This window comes from Notothenia rossii (assembly GCF_949606895.1).
Source record: "Notothenia rossii genome assembly, chromosome: 10".
NCBI lineage: Eukaryota > Metazoa > Chordata > Actinopteri > Perciformes > Nototheniidae > Notothenia > Notothenia rossii.
In genome coordinates, this window is record NC_136908.1 from 57,347,111 (window position 1) to 57,369,095 (window position 21,985).

At 41.7% G+C, this 21,985-nt stretch overlaps 1 protein-coding gene across 8 annotated transcripts in view; it reads right to left on the minus strand.

Annotated features, from left to right (window-relative positions):
* cald1a (caldesmon 1a) overlaps positions 1-21,985 on the minus strand; it is a 138,872-nt gene that overhangs the window by 21,877 nt on the left and 95,010 nt on the right. For 7 of the 8 annotated variants that reach the window (XR_013803079.1, XM_079652910.1, XM_079652909.1 and 4 more), the window contains one exon: positions 7,500-7,585. Coding sequence is in view for 7 of the 8 variants with exons in the window: in XM_079652910.1 (XP_079509036.1) it covers positions 7,500-7,576 (77 nt within the window). In the remaining variant the exon portion in view is untranslated. Of the gene's footprint in view, positions 1-7,499; positions 7,586-8,473; positions 8,610-21,985 lie in introns of those variants that run through there. The other variant, XM_079652911.1, reaches the window with a different exon arrangement.

Genomic DNA, 21,985 nt, shown 5'->3' on the forward strand with positions numbered 1-21,985 from the left:
GAGCTTTTCTCTTCTTCTCTCCGATCAAGCTAGCCTGTCAGCCGTGCTACAACCAATACTTCTTATCGTTGCTGCAGTTTTCTGATAAACTGATTCAAATCTGAGTCTGCAGACATTGGGGAGGACAAAAGAGCCAGAGAAACAGTGTCTCAAAGGTTTGTGTTAAAAGTTTATATTTCTAAAAAGGAACTTTTTTCAACTCAGTATTTTATTAACCCCAACCGATGACAACACAAATATAATGTTCCCGTTTAATTGCAGGAATATAATTGAAGAAAAGTCCAACCTGGAATATCTTTGGAAGAAAGATTTCCTTTTTTTTCCTTAATACTATTCATAACTGATCAAACATTCAGTAGATGAAGCGAGGCCACAACATGCAGTTCCTAAATGATCATAGTTAAAACGTTGTATTACCAGCCTCCACACGGCAGCGTGCGTTGAAGCTTGCCCGGTGGGCGTGTCTGAAGCTCGACCAACAACCAATCACATGAATCTCCCGCCCCGGACACACAAGCACGCGGTTTGATTGGCTAGAGCTTGTACTTGTTTCAAACATGCAAAAAGACAAACAAATGCGTCTATGATGTATTTTCGATCAGACGAGATCTCTCTCCCCCGTCTGTGTGCGAGGGGGCGGGGCAGTTTACACACACGCAGCTGCTACATGCAGCAACACACTGCGGAGATGGCGGAGAGAACGCGCTCCGAGGTGTGGTTAAACTTTACCCGTCTCGATGTGGACAATGCTCGTTGCCAAAAGTGCAATAAGAGTTTAGCATGTAAGGGCGGTAACACGAGCAATTTGTCTAAACATTTAGCCGAAGTGCACCACATCCAGACGGAGGAATGCACCGGGTTCGACTTTCTTTCTAGTAGCTCTGTGGCCCCATCCACGAGTAACGTTTCCACGTCAGGTGTTATATATGCAGCAACACACGGAGTTAACTCAATTATACAAACATGGGTTAATGATTAGAGGTAACTGAGTTACTCTTTATTTAGTTAAAGTTTCAGCTATTCTGTTTACAGTTCTGTCATCAGATTATTGAATACGATTTGTTAAAACACTGTTGTTTATTTTGTTAATTTTGTTCAAAATGTGTTTAGTTAATTTAATAATATATGTATTTTTGAATCAAGTATTCATCTTTATTGTCTTCATTGTTAGTTTCCACATGCCTAAAACAACCTCAAGCTAAATCTAAAAGTTGATGGCTAAATCAGAGCGTTTGAGAAATTGTGCAAGGCATGCAGTAATAGTCCGAATAGTCGATTAATCGTTTCATTAATCGATAGATTAATTGATTATCAAATGAGTTGTTTGTTGCAGCCCTACCTCCGTGTGGACGGGCCGTTAGACACATAGGATTTTAAGAACTTTTTATTCCCCCATCTTGCCCTGCTATTAACAGGGAGAAATCCATTGTAAAAACAAACCGCCCATATCCCTAAGAGAGCAAAATCCAAAGCAAGTGGATTATACATGTCTTTATTAAATGCAGTGGTTTAAGTAAAAGGGTGCGGCTGCATACAATCATCAACACAGCTCCATTGTTCGCAGTGAAGTTGGCTAGTGCGCTACTGTATATTTATGTGCTTACATTTGATTGAAAGCTAAAAGTTGAGGCCTTTCTCTGGAGTCACTCTGGGAAATTCAGAATGTGAAATAGAAGAAGGCATGTTTAGGGGAAGAAACTACATCCAAAAAGTAAATTAACGAGACTACATTTGGTGTATTCTTCCAAAGTATTAAATCAGTTCTGCTGTGTTTCTGGCCACCTGACATCCATGAACTCAGCTCCATGCTTGATCTGTGTCGCCCCGACTGACCTTTACACTCCCACTGCTAACCACATGCCTAGCTACCTGACATCACAGCGCCTCCTTTGATGTCAGCCAGCAAAGCGTGCTATTGCATGTTAATTGCAACATGTGTGGTGAGCCAAGCTTCTTGGGTTTATGTGAGGTTTTACAGCTTGTGAACAACAATTTCCTTCTTTCTTTCCTTCCCCTTCACTGTTCTCTCTTCCTCCCGTTTCGTTCTCAGATGAGGAATGTTGTCAAAACAGAACAGATGAATCTGTCAACGCCCAATCTGGACCTGAGGGACATGACATCGGTGACGTCAGGCAATGATTTGCACATGTATTTGTGCTTGGTTCAGATGATTCAGGATGTTTAAGGGTAGAAAACTAGTATAATCAATAATAATTAGACTATTTCTAGCCTTAAAACCTTTGTTTAGTACACTTTGTAACAACAGAAAAGGCTAAGATGTAGCAAAACAAAGAAGAAGTATATATAAGTTTTGTAACGAACAAGCTATCAATTGTCACTATGGGTGTAAATCATAGCAACCTGGTATATGCTGATATCAAAAAGTCTGCCATGATAAGATTTCAACTTGAATTCATTCAGGGGTCTGCGATCAGTATGAGGTGTAATATGCCTATTTAAAACAAGTTACATTTATATTAACTGCCAACAATAGACTATGAGGGGTCTTTAGGAAGGATGTGCACACAGTCAGGAATAATGACACTGATGGACCATGGGGAATTTCAAAATAAAGGTGTATCTAAAACATGATGATATGTATTGATGTTCTCGCTTTGCATCAATGATATTGGATTGCTGATCATCAAATCGATACACGGATTCACACACAGATTAGCAACAGAGTTCATTATCGGCCACACTAGACAAAGTAAAGCTGTGAGTATCAAAGTGAGAAGGGTTTAAGAAAGAATTCTATTTTTATTTTTTTTTAAGAATAAGAACGTGTCATTTCTTCTTTTTTTTAAAGTTAGACTCTACTTTAATTCTTTATTCGTCCCCCCACATCCAAGTCTTTTTCAATAACCTTCAAACTCTCATACTTTCCTTGCAGTAGAAAGTGCACTAAATCTTATTTAAATGTCAGAGCGAAATGTTTTTCCTGTAAAAAGAAAAATAAAGAAAACGTGAAACAACCGTCTTGACTCCCAAAGGAATATCCCAGGAACGGCACCACCAAATGTCATGAGAAAGAGAAAAAGACGACAGCTATAAAAAAAAAAAAAAAAGAGAGCTGTTGGTGACGACGACAATCTCAGGGTTAAAGATTCCTCAAAAGGAGAGAAGAACAACCTCCTAAAAGCTGAATTAGCATTCCTGTCGATCACAACCTTTGCTAGAGACACGTACACAACCCTGATTTAATATCCCTTTCCTTGCCTAGGCCCCCAAACTCTATCAGCGTACTGACACAGAAATATGGAGAGAGGTGAAAGCAGGGATAGGGAACGAGCAAGTGAAATGGAGAGTGAGGATACAAAGGAAATATAAAGCGGGGAAGGAAAGGGTGTGCACGGAAACACAGGAGTAATCTGCAGATTTTATTATTTTGCTGCACAGACTGATTTGTAGTCACACTTCAAAACTTCATGTAGAATCGAATACAGACGCCACTTTCTTGGGTGGCAGAGTACAGTATGTAACGAAAGCAAATGGCATAGTATTTGACTGACGGCTAATATGTACTTCGGCTATGTTACAGCTGAATAGGAAATTAAAAGACTAGCTACACATGTGTAGAAATTACAGTACAGGAAAGCTGCTCTAAGCATTCACAAAGTAACTGTCTGCGTGGACACGAAACATTGCCATCAGCGAGCCTATTAGGGAGAAAGATGTCTAAATATTATCTTTGCAGCGAAATATCTCAGAAATGTCAGTGAAAACAATTTTGGGAAAAGCCCATGAGAAAATATCTCTTCACCCCTCCTCAAGAAGAGGGACAGAGGGAGAAAAGTAGAGAGGATGATCGAAAAGAAAAGCTGCTGTGTACAGAGGGGAGGTGAGAGAAGGGGGAGAGGGTGGGGGCTCCGCAGAAATGCTGACCCATTCCCACGCTGGCCTCTCTGGACTTTTTTCCCTTCCTACGGCCGGCCCAAAGAACCGCAACGTACCCCGTCTGTCTCCCTTCCCCACCCTCGATCTGCTGGTCTGACTCATCATTCTCTATTTGACACTTTTAAAAAAACGACGATTAGGCTTGAAAAATCTCCTTTCTGTGATTTAGAAGCTGACACACCACGTAGCTCAACCTGTCCCTTTAGTGCTGTATCTGTACGACCCCTCTCTTCCTGACAGAACCGACAGGTTTACGACGCAGGGCCATGTTTGGGGCGGTCCATTCACCCGGGGCGGGGAGTGTTTGGCACGGCTCATTCACGGAGGATGGGTGTTATTTCCTCGGCCCTTCCTGGTCTCTCAGGGGAAGGGGGCAGCACAGATGTAGAGGAAGAGGAGAAAAAGGAAGAAGAGAATAGAGCAGTGGCCGGGGGAGAGGCAGAAGGAGAATATTTAGGAAGGGGTGCAAAGGGAAGATGAGAAGAATAGGTAAAGGAGAGTGATGAGAACGAGAATTTAAACCGTACACAAAGTTTTGGGGGTTGTGTGCGTTTAGGGATTTTTCTTGTAAACCTAGCATTCGATCACTGTTATAAAAAAAAAAGACTATTTCAGGCACATACCCCTTGGTCACTGATTGACTGGGAACATTCCACATCCATGTTTCCCTTTTTTGGTAAAAAAAAAAAAAAAAAAGCAATCGAAACATTCCTGTGTGTTTCATGAAACAGAAACGTACTTTAGCACTGATGATGAGCAGGGGAGCTGAAGAGCAGGAGAGAGTGTGAGAAACGTGTGTGTGTGTGTGTGTGTGTGTGTGTGTGTGTGTGTGTGTGTGTGCGTGTGTGTGTGTGTGTGTGTGTGTGTGCGGCTTTAAAGAATAGAACAAGAAGTGAATTGAAGCCCATAGCGCACCTCTATATCAACAATGGTTTTTTTTGTACAACTATAACTGAGGCTGATGTAAGACAGAACAGGGAAGGCAACACACACACACACACACACACACACACACACACACACACACACACACACACACACACACACACACACACACACACACACACACACACACACACACACACACACACACACACACACACACACACACACACACACACACACACACACACACACACACACACACACACACCCCTTAGTTGTCGTTCTGAAGTGAATGGAGCTTGTCAAACCCTCATCACCTGAAGTTGATTCCAACACACACAAGCGATTTGCATGGTTAACTGAATGCATGCACTAGTATTTTGCACGTTTCCAGAGACTGTGGGACACGTACACACACACACACACACACACACACACACACACACACACACACACACACACACACACACACACACACACACACACACACACACACACACACACACACACACACACACACACACACACACACACACACACACACACACACACACACACACACACACACACACACACACACACACACACACACACACACACACACACACACACACACACACACACACACACACACACACACACTCTCTCTCACTGTCCCAGCATGTAGGAAACAGCTCATGGAGACCTGGCCAGTAAACACTTATAATAGCCAGGAATTTGGCATTTCTTCAGCAGTTATTATATGGCCCCACCACTCTCTCCGTCTCCTCACAGCGTGCTCAGTGATGGTTGAATGGAGGCAGGCCAATGAGACAACATGTGGTTTTGACTAGTCTGACCAAGAGAGGCATGTAAATATTGATTGTTTCAATATATTGGCATGAATGGAAACAATGTAGAGATGTAATCTTTTATCAATAACAGGAGCGGCGTGTCGTCTGCCAGCTTATTGCTGCTCCGACCAAATAAACAAACTCCTGCAGAGCTGAAAACGTAAAAGTCCGAGGCGCTTACAACTCTGGCTCTTTCTCACTCTCGGTCCATTTCTCCTTCGGTCAGTCATCTCTTCCCTCTGTAGGCTCTTATTAGTCTGCATTTTCTGCCAAATTCCATGTTCTCAGTGTATCATAAACACTCCGAAACTGCATAAATATTTCTAGCAGCAGGGGGTTTATGGGGGATTTTAAGCTATGAAACATAACAACGGCGTTAACCTTCACTTCAATCAGCTATTTAGAAGGCATCTGGGGAAATGAGGCATTAAAGTCTGAAAGGGAAAATATGCCAAGAGGGAGAATATCGCAAAACTGTTACACACACATTAAGATATTCACCCTGAAATGGTTCCCAAAGGTATAGATAAAGTCGCTATGGAAACAGTAGGTGCGTATGAGTAAGTAAGGCCTTTTCTCTTTACAGGGTCCTCTTACATTTGGTTATTAAAGAACAATCATGCAATATTTTTTATTTCTAAATGAAATCTTAAGTCTACCTGTAACGTGACACACTCACAGACGAGACTAATGACGTTCCATTCAACTCGAAGAAGCATTTTAGCAGATTTGAGCTTATTGTTGAATTTTTTTTGGCCCAAACACTCGACCTCCGTTCACGTTGTTTTTCACCTAGAAGGCAGCTGTTATCAGTGAAAAGGTAAGCACACCTCAACTATCTACCAAGCACTGACAGAATGAATAACTTTCTGGAGAAACATTTAAACGTAAAGAAACATTTCTCTCAAGAGTTGGTGGAGACCAAAACAGAGGTAAAAGTAGATGACTCTCATTTTGATGAATGACTTAACCCTGAATTGTATAACCAAGTATATCTCCTTAACAAGTTTTGGATGCTGCAGAATTTCTTTTATACAAGAAAGGTTATGTGACCTTCAGCAAATGGCCCACACATATTCTTTATATCATAGAAATGTTATCAGAGAGAAACATCAGCAGTGGTCAGCTTGTTTCTCATCAGTGATGGAGTAGCTGGCTTGAACAAAACCTTCTCACAGATACATCAAACAGGTGAGTGACCTTGCTCGGTATCTGCATCCACATCAACCTCGTCCTTAATTGGAAGCCGAGCTGCAGCCCACATGGAGAGGCTTGAGTGAAAAGGCTCTATTAAATGCCTCCTTGGCACACCATGTATCAAGTTCTCGCAATAAAAAAAAAAACCTTTTTACTAGCTTTGATTACTGCACTTGCCGTGTTACCGCTCAATCACAAAGCTGAAATGAACTTTAGCTTAATCAATTCCTCCCATTGAATCAAAGGAAGTTCGCAAGGCCGCGGTATCTGGGAGAGAAAATTGGAAAGAGGGGCGGGAGGGCGCGATTGAACATTCCCACTTAAAGGTCATCTCGTTGCTTATCAGATTTCTTATCAACCTGTTTTTGCCTCCAGTCCAGGTCAGGGGAAGCCAATATTTGCTGAGTGATGCTTTTAAAGACCGAGGGGAGGGTCTAAGCCGTTAAAGCTGGCGCCCTGTTCCTGACTTGGCATGAACATCAGTGCACTGACAACCGGAGCCTCATTACACAACAGCAGCTTCACACAGCCAAAGATCTTAAGGGACAGCTAGTTCTGTGGCTCCAACTACAAATTAATCCATCGTAGAGAAGTGACTTTCTTTAAACACTTTACGAGATCATTTATTGAAAAATCATAGTGTACTAATCTGCAGACGTGAATGACAGACAAGCAAACGGGTCTTACCGCTCGGCCTCCAGGCGCATTTCCTCTCGTTTCTGCCTCCTCAGCTCCCGGCGCTGCTCAAAGTCCATTTCCTCCATGATTGTGCCCTGAGGGATGACATCACCAAACACAGACATGTTGATTTGCTCACTTTCAGGAAGGCAGAAAGGAAGGAAAGGAAAGGAAAATGCATTCATTTAAGCATCCTGAGAGGGCTGGAATACTTGTTGAACAAAGCTTGAGTTCTCTGATATCTGGGAAGTACTGTATTTGAAATTACAATTCTTAAATAATAAAAAAATGTAAACAGAGATTTGATTCTAGATTCAAAATGCCTTCACACATGGGAGATTTTTTTTTATTTCAGAGTTACCGTTACAGCCTAATCACAGCTGTATTATATTCCTGCTCATGCAAATGCAACATCCTGCTGCTGTGGCTTCAAATTTAAATCATTTTTAGGGCGAAACATGGACAGCCTTTATTGTACAGCAGCCACAGGAAAGACAATGCAAACAGTTATTCTTCAAAACTGTCATTTTGCAGGTATTTTTATCATTTTTTATTATTGAAAAGAACAAAAAGAAGTTGAGGCTCAATGAGGGTTTGCTGTTTCATTTAACCACTGTAAGCACGGTTGTTTCTTTCTACGCACAGTACACATCAGAAGTGTGTGGTCGTGAACATGTCCGTCTCAGATGCAAACTTGCCTGAAACGATACCCAGAAACTTTGGTGGACAACAGAGGAATGAGGAAGAGAAAGAAAGATAGAACCCAACACAGGATGTTAACTCAATCAGTTAAGAACAACTCTCACTAAAAATACCCCAGTGGGTTACGTGACTGCACTGAGGACCAATAGACCACCCAGGAGCTGTGAGCCTCCCATCATACATCCTCAAACAACATCTTCTAAAACAGTGGAAAGTGGCAGAAAGTAAGATGGTTGAGAGGATCATTTGAAGAAACAAAGGAAGAACGTTGACTGTCATACCTTGAATTCAAACAATTGTGTTTTCCTTCACACCATACCAGTGTCTCACAATGCTCTCTCCAAGCAGACAATGCTACAACATGAAGTAAGAGTCTCCCACAATCCGGCTTCAGCTGACAGAAAAGGCAAATGCCTGTTCCCTTCCCCTCCCTGCTAGTCCCTCCCTCCATCCTCCAGTGACCTCCTTCCTTCTTTCCCTTAGCCTAGCCCCCTTACTCCCTCCCTCCCTCCCTCCCTCCCTTCGCCGTCTCCTCTCCCTATCTCCACTGCTAACTTTTCCTGTTCTGTGCCCACATGTCAGAGCTTGGCTAAACTCTGTTCTCGGGACGTGACTCGGCTCTTGAGGCTAGCTTCCTGTGTGCTACAAGCGTGCTTTTTTTCCGTGTATCTGCACACAGGAAAGGTTGAAAGAGAGCCTCTTCACACATCTGTATATAAGTATGCATGCACACAGGCACGCAGCGTTACAGCGTTTCCGTGCATGCATTCACACAGAGCAATAAGCATACTAATGAGAATGTACACACGGGCAGGAAACACACAGAGAAGCTAAAAGAAAAAATGCATGACTGAGGAATCCTACTCCCCCTCCCCACTGCATCTTCTCACCCAGCCCCCCCCCCCCACCCCCTTTTCTCTATTTGAGCCTGTACAGTAAACACAGCTTCGTCTCCCCCCGCTAGTACACTATAAAAGCCACTGTGACTCGGAGGAGGGAGAGATATTTTAAATACCGCAAAAATGCACTCTATGTTTAGATGCACTCTGAGTATTATTTGCGAAACGACGGGGGAGGTGGGGGAGGAGATTTAATGCGGGGCTATACAACCGTAATTAAGACGAAATGAGCGCAATAAGTAAAACCGACAAGGCCTCCAAACATCACCAGTCTAATCACATACTTTCTAGAAGCAGCGACGCCAAGGGAGACAAAGTTATTAGCAACACAAGCACGGCGGCATGTACATTTGCAGTTATTGTTGCAAATAATGCGTGATTTATGCAGCGGAGGAGAATGCGTTTTCATTCGGTGTTCAGGTTTGTTAGAAGAAAAAAAATAAAGAGTTATAGATCGTTTAAAAACATGCCATTTACAAAGTAAGTTAGAATGAAAGTAGGTTTGTGATCGCATATATACGTGAGTTTACATGAATCATAAACCTGAGGTAATTATATTTGATTTATGGTGTATGAACAGGGCTGTGAAACGAATGCAAGAGTGAGTGAGTGAGTCACATTGTCTCGTCTCCACGTGGGAGAGCACCGGGAAGAAGAGGAAGCCTGTGGCTCGCAGACAAGGCCCTCAGTAAGACGTAGAAGTGTAACGGTTGTGTATATCACTGGAGGGACCACCCGCACTTTGCAAAAAGCTAACAGAGGCAGAACGAGAGGAAGACAGCATTCCATAAAGTTGAGCAACCAGGAGTCGAACGTTTTGGGACTTTTCCAGACTTTTAGCCTGTCTTAGCACGTCCACTGTAAAACCTCTTCTTCTGCCTGTTTGACCATTTCTCAAAGCTGCATCCATACATCCTGCCCTCACTTCTTATTCTGTCTCTATTGACTCCCCCCCTCCTCCTCCTCCTCCTCTTTCTCCTCCCCCCTCTTCTACAATGGCTATAATGACACATTTACCAGTCAAATTACTACCTGTCGAGACTGCCAGACCCTGGCACAGAACCCAGTGACTAAGTGCCAGCCTCTTAAAAAGCCTTAAAAGCCAAGTTGATATTATCCTGACAGCCACTGGGATTACACCCCCCCCTTATAATGCCTCTATCTTCTCACGAAGTCTTGGGTTAAAAGCACCAAAACAATGGGCCCCTATTGGACAAATGAGGCACGAAGTAGATCAAGCAGCAGTCTGGGAGTAAAGCTGAAGAGTGGGCCAGCGGAACGTCTATTTTTGGTCTTTGGTGAAATGTTCCTAACGCTGGCTTTGCATTCTTCTAAGTGGAGCTTTTTGGTCAGATTTTGTAACTGTGATCAGTCAGAGCAACCATCCCCTCACCACCTTAAGACAAACACATTAATCTCCACATTATGGCGATGGAGCTATGCGAGGAATGCTTGTATTTAACCTCTGATTTTAGCAGAGGGGACTTGAAAGAGCCTCCAATTACTCACTCAGATTCCAGTTAAAGACAACTCCTCATTTGGAATTTCCTTTGTGTGCAGTGATGGTTTTAGTTGCTGAATGAAGGGAATGAATGTGAAGTAAACAAGTCAAAACTAGCTTTACGCACGCTGTGTGCTTTCTAGCTGTGAGGTTGGCAAATAAAGGAACAATGGTTACTTGTTGCAGCTGGTGGTTACAAGGATTAGTCACAAATCAAATGTATTTACTTTATATTGAAGTGACCTTTATGACAGTACAAATAATACTGTCTACGTTCTAGTCTCAAACATGTTGGAATACAAACCCTTTTTTATAAAGATTTTACATCAACCCTATCCTCTTAACAGAACATGTCTAAAAGGCAGAACTCACTGAAAGGCGTGAAAGCCATCAATTAAGTCAATTGATGCTTAGACTAGTGCTTATTTTGCTTTTTAGAACAATAGGTGTACTTCAAAATGTATGCATATGTGCATTTGAGCCAGTCTACAGCCATGCTAACAGCCCTGCGCGGCTTTGCCTGTAAGCCAATAATCATCAAGCTATAATGCTTACATGTTAATGTTAGGGAGACCTATAATGTTAACAATGTTCAGTAACAAGCACTTTTTTACTTGTTATTATCATCTAATGCCACATTTCCACTGACTTGCACGCTCTACTCCAATAGACTTTTTTTGGAATAGTACATGGATTTTTTTGGTACCGAAGTTTCAAGCAGCTGAGCCGAAGAAGGTTGAATCAAAACAACGCCGCCCTCTGATTGGTCAAATAGAATTGTCAATGATAAAAAATGGACTATCCTGAACAATCCCCTAATTTTCATTAGCAGAGCCTGAGTCAATAGTGATATAAATGCATATATTTGTTGAAATGGAAGCCTGCAAATGACAGCGTAAAATGATGTAGATATTTCTCTCTTTGGTTTCCAATGAATGGATTCAGTGTTGTGTTATTACTGTAGTTTTATGAGGCGATAAGCTGTAGTGAGCATCGTTTACACAACAGTGCCAACAACAAGTCTGCAATTAACAATCGGTACATCATGAACCCTTTAACAACATGAATGCTGCATTATGAGAGGAGAGGAAGATCTATATCTCCAGCAGCAACAGAGCCACAGCTGTCCAGGTGTCCAGGTGAAAAGAGGTATTCCAGTTATTTGGAAGGTGAAGGTAACACGGACACAAAGCCCGGTCTTTCTAGTCTTTGCATCAATGGAAGGAAAATATTTCGTCCACCTGCTACGGTTGGTATGTTGAAGAAGTTTCACTATTTTACCCGTCACTTACCGTTTAACTTTCAGAAATAATATGCTGCCGTGGAGGCTAGCTGACACAGGAGATGTCAAAGCTATGTGTAACATGCCTTTTGTAAAAGGATACACAGAAATAAATGGAATAAGCCATCGTTGTGTATTGTGGAAAATCAGGCCTGAAAAGTAAGGAGGAGGATTTCAGTATTTTGACATGTGCCGTCTTCACCTTTCAATACTCGGTCAGTCAGACTAAAAATGTCACGGCTTTTGTCAAAAGTTAGAACAGGACGAAATTACAGTTCAAAACGTTGAAGCTTTTATTATGACAGCCTCTCTTAAAAACAATCATAGGTCTCTCTGTTTTCGCTAAAAGTCCCCTTATCTTTGAGGTCCTCTGTCGAGCTTTCTTGGAAACAAAGTTATATTTACAATCAGGTTTTCTTGCATTTTCTTGCCTAACATAACATTTGCAAAGCTGTTTTTTTTGTTTTGTTGCATTGCTTGCACTCAATTTGGCAAAATCTCAGTATTCTTGTCCACTGGCTTTTTTCCGGTTGTACTGCACTACTAGTGTTCAACAACTTTAGAAAGTATTGCACTGAAACACATAATTAAAGAACTCATACTTAGAGGGTTTCAATTTTCAGTGCGTAGGAGTTGACTAACACTATGGGAATTAAACAGCTAACACAGACACGCTCCTCCATTTGCATTCAGCTGTTCACAAACTACTGTCAATTGTCCTTTTATGGGATACCTACATGACAGGCAACAAACCCACACTTAAACCAGAAAGTTCCTTTGGTTCAGAATAAGCAAATATTTACTGCATCGCTAAATATTTTGTGAAATAATTAACATATTTTTTACTGTTGTATCGCACAGATAAGCTTCCGCAGTAACACAGGGAGAAGAGGGGAATAAAGAGAGGGAGAGATAATGCATGCCTGTAGGTCGTGCACACTAACAGCTGTTTTAGCTGAGGCTCTGGGGACAGTTTGAGTAAACCTAACGTTTTCTGCACGGGTAAGGAGTCTCCGGAGATTAGTCTGACAGGGCGGGTAAAATATGCTCAGCCTGTGTGCCAGTATCACGATAAACATTATTTAAATGTATAAATGTGTGTATTGATGTAAATGTGTGCGTGGTCATTTGGCACAGAGGAAATGCGTATGACAGATTCTCTGTATCAACTTTACGGGATGTGAGAATGTATGTTTTTACAAGTGTATTACTGAAAGTACGTATGGCCACCGCAAGTACAGTATGTGTGTTTATGGTACGGTAAATGTGTGCTATCCATCACCACCTACAGCGCTGTGTTTGGAAAGCTGGCCTTGTGGTTGTGGTTCCCTGCGCTATGCGTCTCCTCTCGCACGTCCAGGCCTCGGCAGCATTAACACGTTTACAGTCCCAGGATGCGGAGCGGCGCTGGATGAGCATTCATAAATTCACTGGAGGTTTTTTGGCGCACCAAGGCCAAGATTTTTTTCTTTCTTTCCATCCCCGCTCGTCCACCTCTACTTCATCCGTCATCTAGTGTCGCTTTTTCTGCCTGCCTTTCACAGCCTGAACAGATACTCCGGTGGATTGGAATGAATGAAGGATACTATGTATTGCTAGAGATGTCCTGATCCGATCACGTGATTTTCAAAAGATCGGAATCGGGAGGAAAAAAATCGGGGATCGGGATTTTTATTTTTTAAAATACTTTAGATTCATTTTTTATTCAATGTTACAAAACAAAAATGACCATGTTCAAGTCTTAAAGTCATCCTGAGGCCTTAGTTTTGGTTTCAAATTACAGAACATCATGTATGTGTTGCTTCTTTGGGGCTTGTTTTCATAGACCTGGTTGCTTATTTCTCTCAAATCTGGCAACAGAGTGGGCAGGGCGCAGTGTCTAATTGTAGCAGTAAGCTAACGAGCACTGATAAGCTTTGTTTTGTTTTGATCCAATGCTGCACAACTGAACTGATCCAATGCTGCTGTGAAAGAAAGAAGCTATATCCATGTTGGATAGAATATCCAATTTAAATAAAAAAATAACCTTAAGGGACAACTTGAATGCTTTTTTTCATTTTTTTCTCTTAATGCATTGCATAAAGATCGGATCGGGAAAAATCGGCATCGGCAAATTGTCAAAATCAAATGATCGGAATCGGATCGGGAGCAAAAGAAGGTGATCGGGACATCCCTATGTATTGCTATATAATAGGGGTTGTGATGTTTTGTCTAAAATGTTCTTTGCTGTTTGAGCTGGGGAAATGATTAAATATTTACATCTGCTTCCTGTGTATTAGCACAGAATACTAGTATACAGGAAGAAGCTTGTCTATCTGACCCACTGCTGTCAACTAGGCTATTGTTTCTCTTCTATCTAATGCTAACACAAGACTGAGTGGATAATAATGTCACCCAAAAAACTAGTGAGGAAATATGAAACATTCGAAACATGTACATTTGTGTAATGTGAAAAAGTAATAAGCAGATATAATAGTTATGTTTAAAAAAAGAAAGGTCTCTATTATCAGTCGCCTAGTCTTTGCCAATGCAGTGTATTTATTTATTTTTACTGTCATCGTCTCACTGATTCTATCTCCTCTTGGACCACAATGCAGCAGCTTAGCCAACAGCTGCAGAGTGTGTGTTACGCTACCATATAAGGACACTCAAATGGGTTGGTTTGCTATGAATCAAGTAGAGTAATTGGTTTAATATTTCATAGGATTTACCCATCTCCACGCAGCTAAGCTTATTTCTGTATTTGTCTGCATTTCATGTCAGTGTGAAAATCAACCACAATAGCTTGTCAAAGCAGAGGGTCTTCAGCTGCGAATATATATGCAAGGCAACATACTGTATGAGGTGGCCAAGTGCATCAGACCTCAGCTCAATCTCGATACCATCTGCTTTCCACTCGCACTCTATCTCCTCCAAAACAATTTTTTTGAAAGTGTGGCTTCGACTGGAATGAGGAAAAATGTCACTGAGCTTGAGCAGACAGTATTCATAGGCAAACTTGAGAAGCTCATGCCACTGTGGCAAGTGAAACGCGGCGGAATAAAGTGCTGATGGCTTTGAGGGTTGGGGCAAGAAATGGGATCGGGTCCTTGAATGCCTCAGATGGATTGTCATTACTGACTTTAGATGCGGCGATCAGACAGTTTCCTCAAATCCCCTCAACAATATTCTCTGCGCTGACTTTCAGATTGAAGACGAACCAGCCGGAGGAAATTTCCCTTCAGTGTAAGAAAAGACCTGAAGGTAAAAGATGTTAAGTTTCCATTTGCTGGAGAAAAAGGAGACTCCTGCATTCCCAGACAATGGTTCACATTCCATAACACCTCTCTGTGCCCTGTGAATCATACACTCTGAGACAGACTGACTGAGGTTATCTGTTCACACACAGCCAAGGAAACCTCAATGGAATACCTTGTGTGTGTTAGATTTGATAGGCTGCTAGCAGGATACACTAAGCACTGCTGGTATTAATCATTAACCACTCCATTTATGAATTCCAAAAAAAGAAGCAGCATTCAAAATGAAGGTAGAGAAAGCCTGATTGTCTTGGTTAATATGTTAAAGATGCAAACTGAAAGTTAGATCAGTCACGTACAATGACTCAAAGTCTGATTGGTGCATAATAGGTGACATCATCTTTATCCAGAAAGGCCCGCCCACCTCAAACCAGTAAAAAAAGCCAAGGGAAAATTCAAATACAGAAGTCCTTCGTGGACTAACCAATTGATTTTATTATGCTCTTTGGGTTTTCCCTTTCTTACAGTTCTATAGATTTCTGAGCAGGTTTGCGAAAGCTAAAATCCCAAAGTTCCCTACAGAGGAAGTTTCCTGAAAAGGAGCATAATAAGGCCCATTTAAATTCAAAAAACGTACATTGAGAAAATTGGTTTTCAAGGTCTTTAATGATACCTTATTTGTGTAGCTTAGGCCATCATTGTTATTGAAATAGATTGCACACACATTATCAAATGGTACATCACTTTAAAAAAACAACTTCCTATTAAGTCTTTCACCCGCTCTACTTGCCAAAGTTGTGCACGCACAGTTTTTCTGTACACTAAGGTATTATTAGCAACATATTGGCAGCGCTTTCTCCTTTTGCCTCCAAATAAAGTGGTTGAGATAATCTGGCTTGACTCTTGGCATGTTTACAACCTGTCTAATCTTCAGACGGCTTGTGTTTCTTCCCCTATTGCTGCAGTCATGACTTAATGTTCCCAGATCTCAGTAATTATTTATCACAGCTAATAAAAACGATGAGTACAAAACGTACCCAGCTCTAGCCCTCGTGTCTTTCTTTCTCAAACAGCTTATTGTGAGATGCTCCGGATAACAAATACTGTAGCAGTGGTTTTGATTATCTATCAAAGTAAAAAAATCTGATTTGGAAAAGCAGCTGCATTTTGATACTCTTAAACTCTTGTGTTGCCCTGATTAAAACAAATGACTGTCCATGTAGCATTCTTCAATTGCTTTACTTTCTGCTGTCAGACTCACAACCTCCTAGTCCTAAAGTGTATTTATTTCGAATGTGACTCACTATCTTTTGGGATGGGACTTTCGTACTGCTCCTCACACTTTAGGCTGTGTTAAATCTCAAGGTGTGATGACCTTTTTTCTTCTGCGGAGACGCAGCTGAAAACACCTGAACGTCACCAGCCGGCGTTCCCCTTCAGGTTGTGGGTGTGTTTATGTGTCTTTAAACCTCACGCCTGAAGCTAAGTCACACTTAAATTGCAATAAAAACATTACCCGGCATGACATATCTATCATCTGAATCGCACAGGCCGGTTTTAGCCTACAGATGTATTCTCATTTTTGAGCAGATCTCACTAAATGCAGCATCAGCAAGTTTCAGAAATCTGTAGCTCTTAAAAGAGAACCACTGAAATGAGATAATACATTCTTATTTGTCAGCTGCTGAACTAATTCACCAAATGAAATAACTGCCCGAGAGGATTTGATGTAGCAGTTGGCTGCCAGCGAAGGGTTATAAAACATTGTCCTACTTTTAGATGTGGGTTTTAAGAGGGACATTTGCATTAGAAGTTGAATTCTTGCTGTCTAAATCATAAATAAAACTGTAAAAAGGCAAGTTCGTAGTGAAACAGTAGCAAGAGCCAGCACAAATCCTCTCCAGTCTTAGATGTTAACAGGCTTGTGTCCCATTTTAAAGTGCACTTTCAGATGCAACACCCACAATCAGGCAGAATTGGAGAAAAGGCATTCCTAAAAGCACAAATCCCACACAAAATAGGGATGTTTGTACGGCATCAAAAGGCTACTGCACCCTGGCCGTGCTCCATATGACCAAATATGGAAAGAAAAAATGCTGCCTTTTCCCGTAACCAAACTGGAAAAAAAAAAAAAAAGAGAGGGGGGGAGGTTCTCTTGCATGCTGCGTTGCACAGCGAGATAGAGCTCTCACACTCTCTACACAGTGGCCATGGAGTTGGCTTCCTCTCAACAGAATGACTGATGGTGAGGTTGGACCTGTGGTGACATCTCTGCGGTGAACACTGTTGGGCACACACACACACCTGCATGACTCAGGAGTCATGAGAGAGAGGCACACCGATCCTTTAACTACGCTGACATTTCATTTTGAAACACAAACAAAAAGCTCTCTTCAGTTCCACATAGAGTCGAGGCAGTGCCGGAGCCCCCTGGAAGAGAACATTCCTTTCGGTGAAAAAGCAGCCGTCTCAAAGGCCACAGTCCTCTGCTTAAGTTAGAAACGGTTTGTTTATCTACCCCCCCCCAGCCCCTCCTCGCTATAATGGAGCGACTCTGACATTCTCCCGCCGCTGCAAAAAATGCCAAATTATTTTTGTCTCCTGTTCGCTCCGGATCTAGACGGTTTTAGTACTCTTATGGAAGCACTTTCTTGAAAAAAAAGACATTACATACTCTGGTGCAAATATGCAAGATGTCAAATCATCTCAACACGTATGCACCTCATGTACCTGACATGCCATAATAACAATATGTTGTGTAATTCCACAAGGACGTTACAGTCTAACTTTTACCTACATGCTATAAAAAAAAGCCAGACTGTAGAAAACCACAGCTTCAAACAAACCAGGACTAATGAATAAATACATGCCATTTTTTCCACATCATTCACCTGTCATAACAAAGTAGAGTTATGATGAATACACAAGGACAACATCATCGAGCCACTTAGTACTTGAGAGCGCGCTGTGACTTATAAGTGTATTAAATAGGATTCTAAATAAATAATGACAGACAGGTGCTGTATGAGGCCAATGACAAAGGAGAGGAGAGTACTGAAAAAAACAGGTAATTTAATGGTCTTGGAAACCTATCTCGCCATTTTCTCATTTCAAGCAAGGCAGACAGGAAGATGTGACACGTCTCGAATCCATTCCTCATGCGTCTCTCGTGTCCCCTTTCCAAACGAAAAGCCGCCCCCCCCCTTGTTCCTCCAGGACAGACTGTCTTGACACCTGCCTTCTGTCAGAGTAAATGAGCCCCGGGCAGCAGTCTGTGTCTCCTCAACAGGACATTAATCTGCTACTAGTGAGCTGACCAGAGAGACTAGTGGAACCAGAGTTCTGATATATGGAGGGTTTTAGTGTAAAAACTGCTACTGCCGACACTGCAGCAAGAGAACAGTTTATCCAGCTGATGGCAATAAAGCAGAGTTGAACGGAAAGGGATAAACACAGGACGGAACAGAGCAGAGAATGCCCTCTGCTACGCGTTAAATCCTTGCTTTCTTTTAAGATCTGCGAGTAAAAGTTCAGCAGAAACTGAAATATCACAGTTTCAATCACTGTAATAAAGCCAGCGTGTCTGGGTATAAGACCCCCGGGCAAGATCCTGAACTTATACTTTTTTTTAATAAGTGTAATTCACTTGGGATATGCACCGCAGTTCAATGACTAAAAATGTAAAAGTCTACGTGATCAGCATGAGCCACGGCAGCCCACAGCCTCTGGTACACGGGCAACAACGTGACATGCTGGAAACATTAAGTGGAACATAAAAATGTATTCCTCATAAAGCCTGAGAGGTTCCTGATGTGTTTCTCTAAGGCGAAAAAATTGAAAGAAAATGGATCCGCTGAACATTTGTGACATGCTCCCTATAAAAAGGCACGTTTCTGCCGCGGTGGACGTGGGGCTCTCTGTGGCCCGAGAGAAATTAGACTTTGGTGAAAGAGGGAGCGAAAAAGGAAAAAAGGAATAAAAACGGTGGAGTGATTTATGTGGCTGGCTCGAACCACACATCATACCTTACATGGAAACATACATGAGGTTAGAGTGAGGCTAGAAAGCATGATGCAATGCCCCACGTCCTGAGAGCCTGTTGAAAACATGACAGCTGAGTGCAAACTAGAGATGCTCAATTAATCGTATTTTAATCGCAATTACGATTATGGCTCGCAACGATTACAAAAACAACATCGAAATAAAACGATTATTTTTTTATGAGTACTTTTTTTTTTTGTGGGTTTTTCAGTTGAAGTATATTTAAAGTTCAGGGTAATCAAATGTTAAGAAATTACTGTTCAATTGTTTTTTCTCCAATAAATTGATGTTTTCAAAGTAAATGGATAATCGTTTTTAATAATCGTGATATCAATTATTGACCCAAATAACCGAGATTATGATTTTTGCCATAATCGAGCAACCCTAGTGCAAACCCTGACACAAGATTGCCTTTTTTGCAACATCTCCTTTCAAAGAGGACATATTTATTTAAATCTTTCCGAAATGTCATAAACCTTTAGCCTTACTTCAACATAAAGTCAGTAAATGGCAGCAGTGGAATGCCCTTTTTTTTGTGTGTGCTGCGAGGCTTTTTCAAGGGTATTACAAGACAAGGCATTTTTCAAAATAAGGGGCTGCATTCCTGGAGCGAGATAGGAGGAGATTAAGGAGTGGGGTAGGGGAGCCATGGGAGCAAGATGACCTGACCAAGCAGGTCTGCTCACCCCGACAGTCCTTTCAGTCCAGGCTTATAATGGCAGAAATCTGAGGGTTTTATTCGAAGGCACGTTTGGTGTCCGTCCATCGTGTGACTCTCTATATCTCTCTGGGTATTCATGCAGCCCTGACATGCTCTTAGAGAGCTGCAGCAGGGCCATATCACGGTGGATGTTCAGGGGCTCCTTAGCCAGGTGTTGAAACTACAAGCTGTCTCAGTGTACGTAGCAGACAGATGATGAATGGGCTTCACTGGCTGTGACAGCGATCAAGGCATTTTGTTTACGTTATGAGGAATTCAACAGGTTCAAGTAACATTACATCTCTGTTGGCCTAACGGTACTTTACAAAACCGTTATATTTACTTTCAGGTAAAGAGGTGGCAACATGTTAGCAAATAGCTATTTACATGTTCAATAGACATGGAGCAACAGATTTTTGACTGGCCACCTGGCAAAGGCAACTCCAATGTTCACCTTTCTTTTAGCTAAACTCTAAAGGTCTCTGGGTCAGGTTTGTGCTAGGTAGGTTACAAAAACAGTTACCTGCTCTAACCAGAAACAAAGCTGATGAGACCGAACTAAAACCGTAAATAGCACAGTTACACATATTCATTCAATCAATGTTTTTGTATAAAACTGTTGAAAATGCGGATTTGATGAGAAACAAACACAAAGAAAGCATTTTATTTGAACAGACACATTACCAAAGCGTTTCTATTTTGAAACCTGCATTATTAACATTTGCTAACCTGCCTTTTCCTGATTGCTACTTTTTTAGACATGTTACCATCACAGGACAATTGATATGCACAACAACACCTGCAAGAGATTAAAATGAATACTAATGTTACAATAATAGTCGTCTCGAAGTTTATTCCGGAACATCAAGAGTGCAACCATCCCACGGAAGAAAAACAGTAGTTACAAAAAGATGTACTGTAATAGAAAAAGGCAGAGCCCTGCTTTTGACAAAGGACTGCAGAAGTCAGCACAAAATGCAGTAAACCACTCCTAATCCCGGTCCACCTACACTGGCAGACAGACACGATGCCAGGGACTAGAAATGTGAGGCTCTTTTCATTGAAGATGAAATCCTGAAAGATATAATACCCCCGTGGAAAACATGGCATCTTTTTTTCCATCTTGCCTTGGTCAGTAGTATCATATTTCACGGTATTAAAGCATTAGCATTGCTTTGAATCAGCGGATGCACATTCTCCGAGTGACAAGGAGCTCACCTCTCCTTCCAAAAAATACATTCCACTCTCCTCATACCTCAAATCCTTTCAGGGCTCTACAGGACTAAAGTTCACTAGCTTTACCAGATCTCATTTTCGTGCATGGCTGTTATTATTAGAGCGGCAGCCAGCCAGCATGGACGGTACACGTCTGCTGCCCCACCTCTAGGCAGAAAGCTTAATACAAAACTTGAATCTGCAGGTATAAAGTAGGAAAGGTACTGTATGTCAAGTTACACCCTGAAGGTGTGTTTGTACCGTTCATTGTTTCACATTTTCATATCTGCAGTTTACAGTGGAAGGGCAATTATTGTGAGTACAGCGTCTCTCAGAAGAGTTACCCCCCATCTCTCCCTATGTATTCTCTTTCTGTGGTTATGTGACTTCAGAATCCATTGCCAGAAATTCCAGGAAACCCTAGAGCTTCATGAGACATAACAAAGCTCTCTCTCTCTGTTCCTCTGTCTTTGTCTCTTTCATTGAAGATTACACTATGTTTCTCTGTCTGCTTTTTGCAGGGCTGGAAGCTCTGCAGCTCCCCGAGAGTGAAAAAGTAATTTTCTTCAGTGTCTGATTGGCTCCTATCACATTAATTGAAATGGTGGAGTTTCTTACTTCTAATGCCTGAGCTAATGCCAGACCACAGACTGCTTGGTATTTGCTTAAAAGACCATGGAAGACACTATTAACGAATGCCATTAGTATGATGTGGAATTTACCACTAAATTGAGGATAAAATTCAGCTATGGGGGGTTAATATATGTGCGGCAATTAAGCTTTCTAATTCCTGCATTTATTAGAATAACACATATCTCAGACAGCCATGAAATTGTAAATAATTGAGCGGTGCTCTTACGAGGCTTCTCTGGTTGCGCCGTCTAAGTTGCTGCAAGCTTCTTTTTTTTTTAGCTCATGA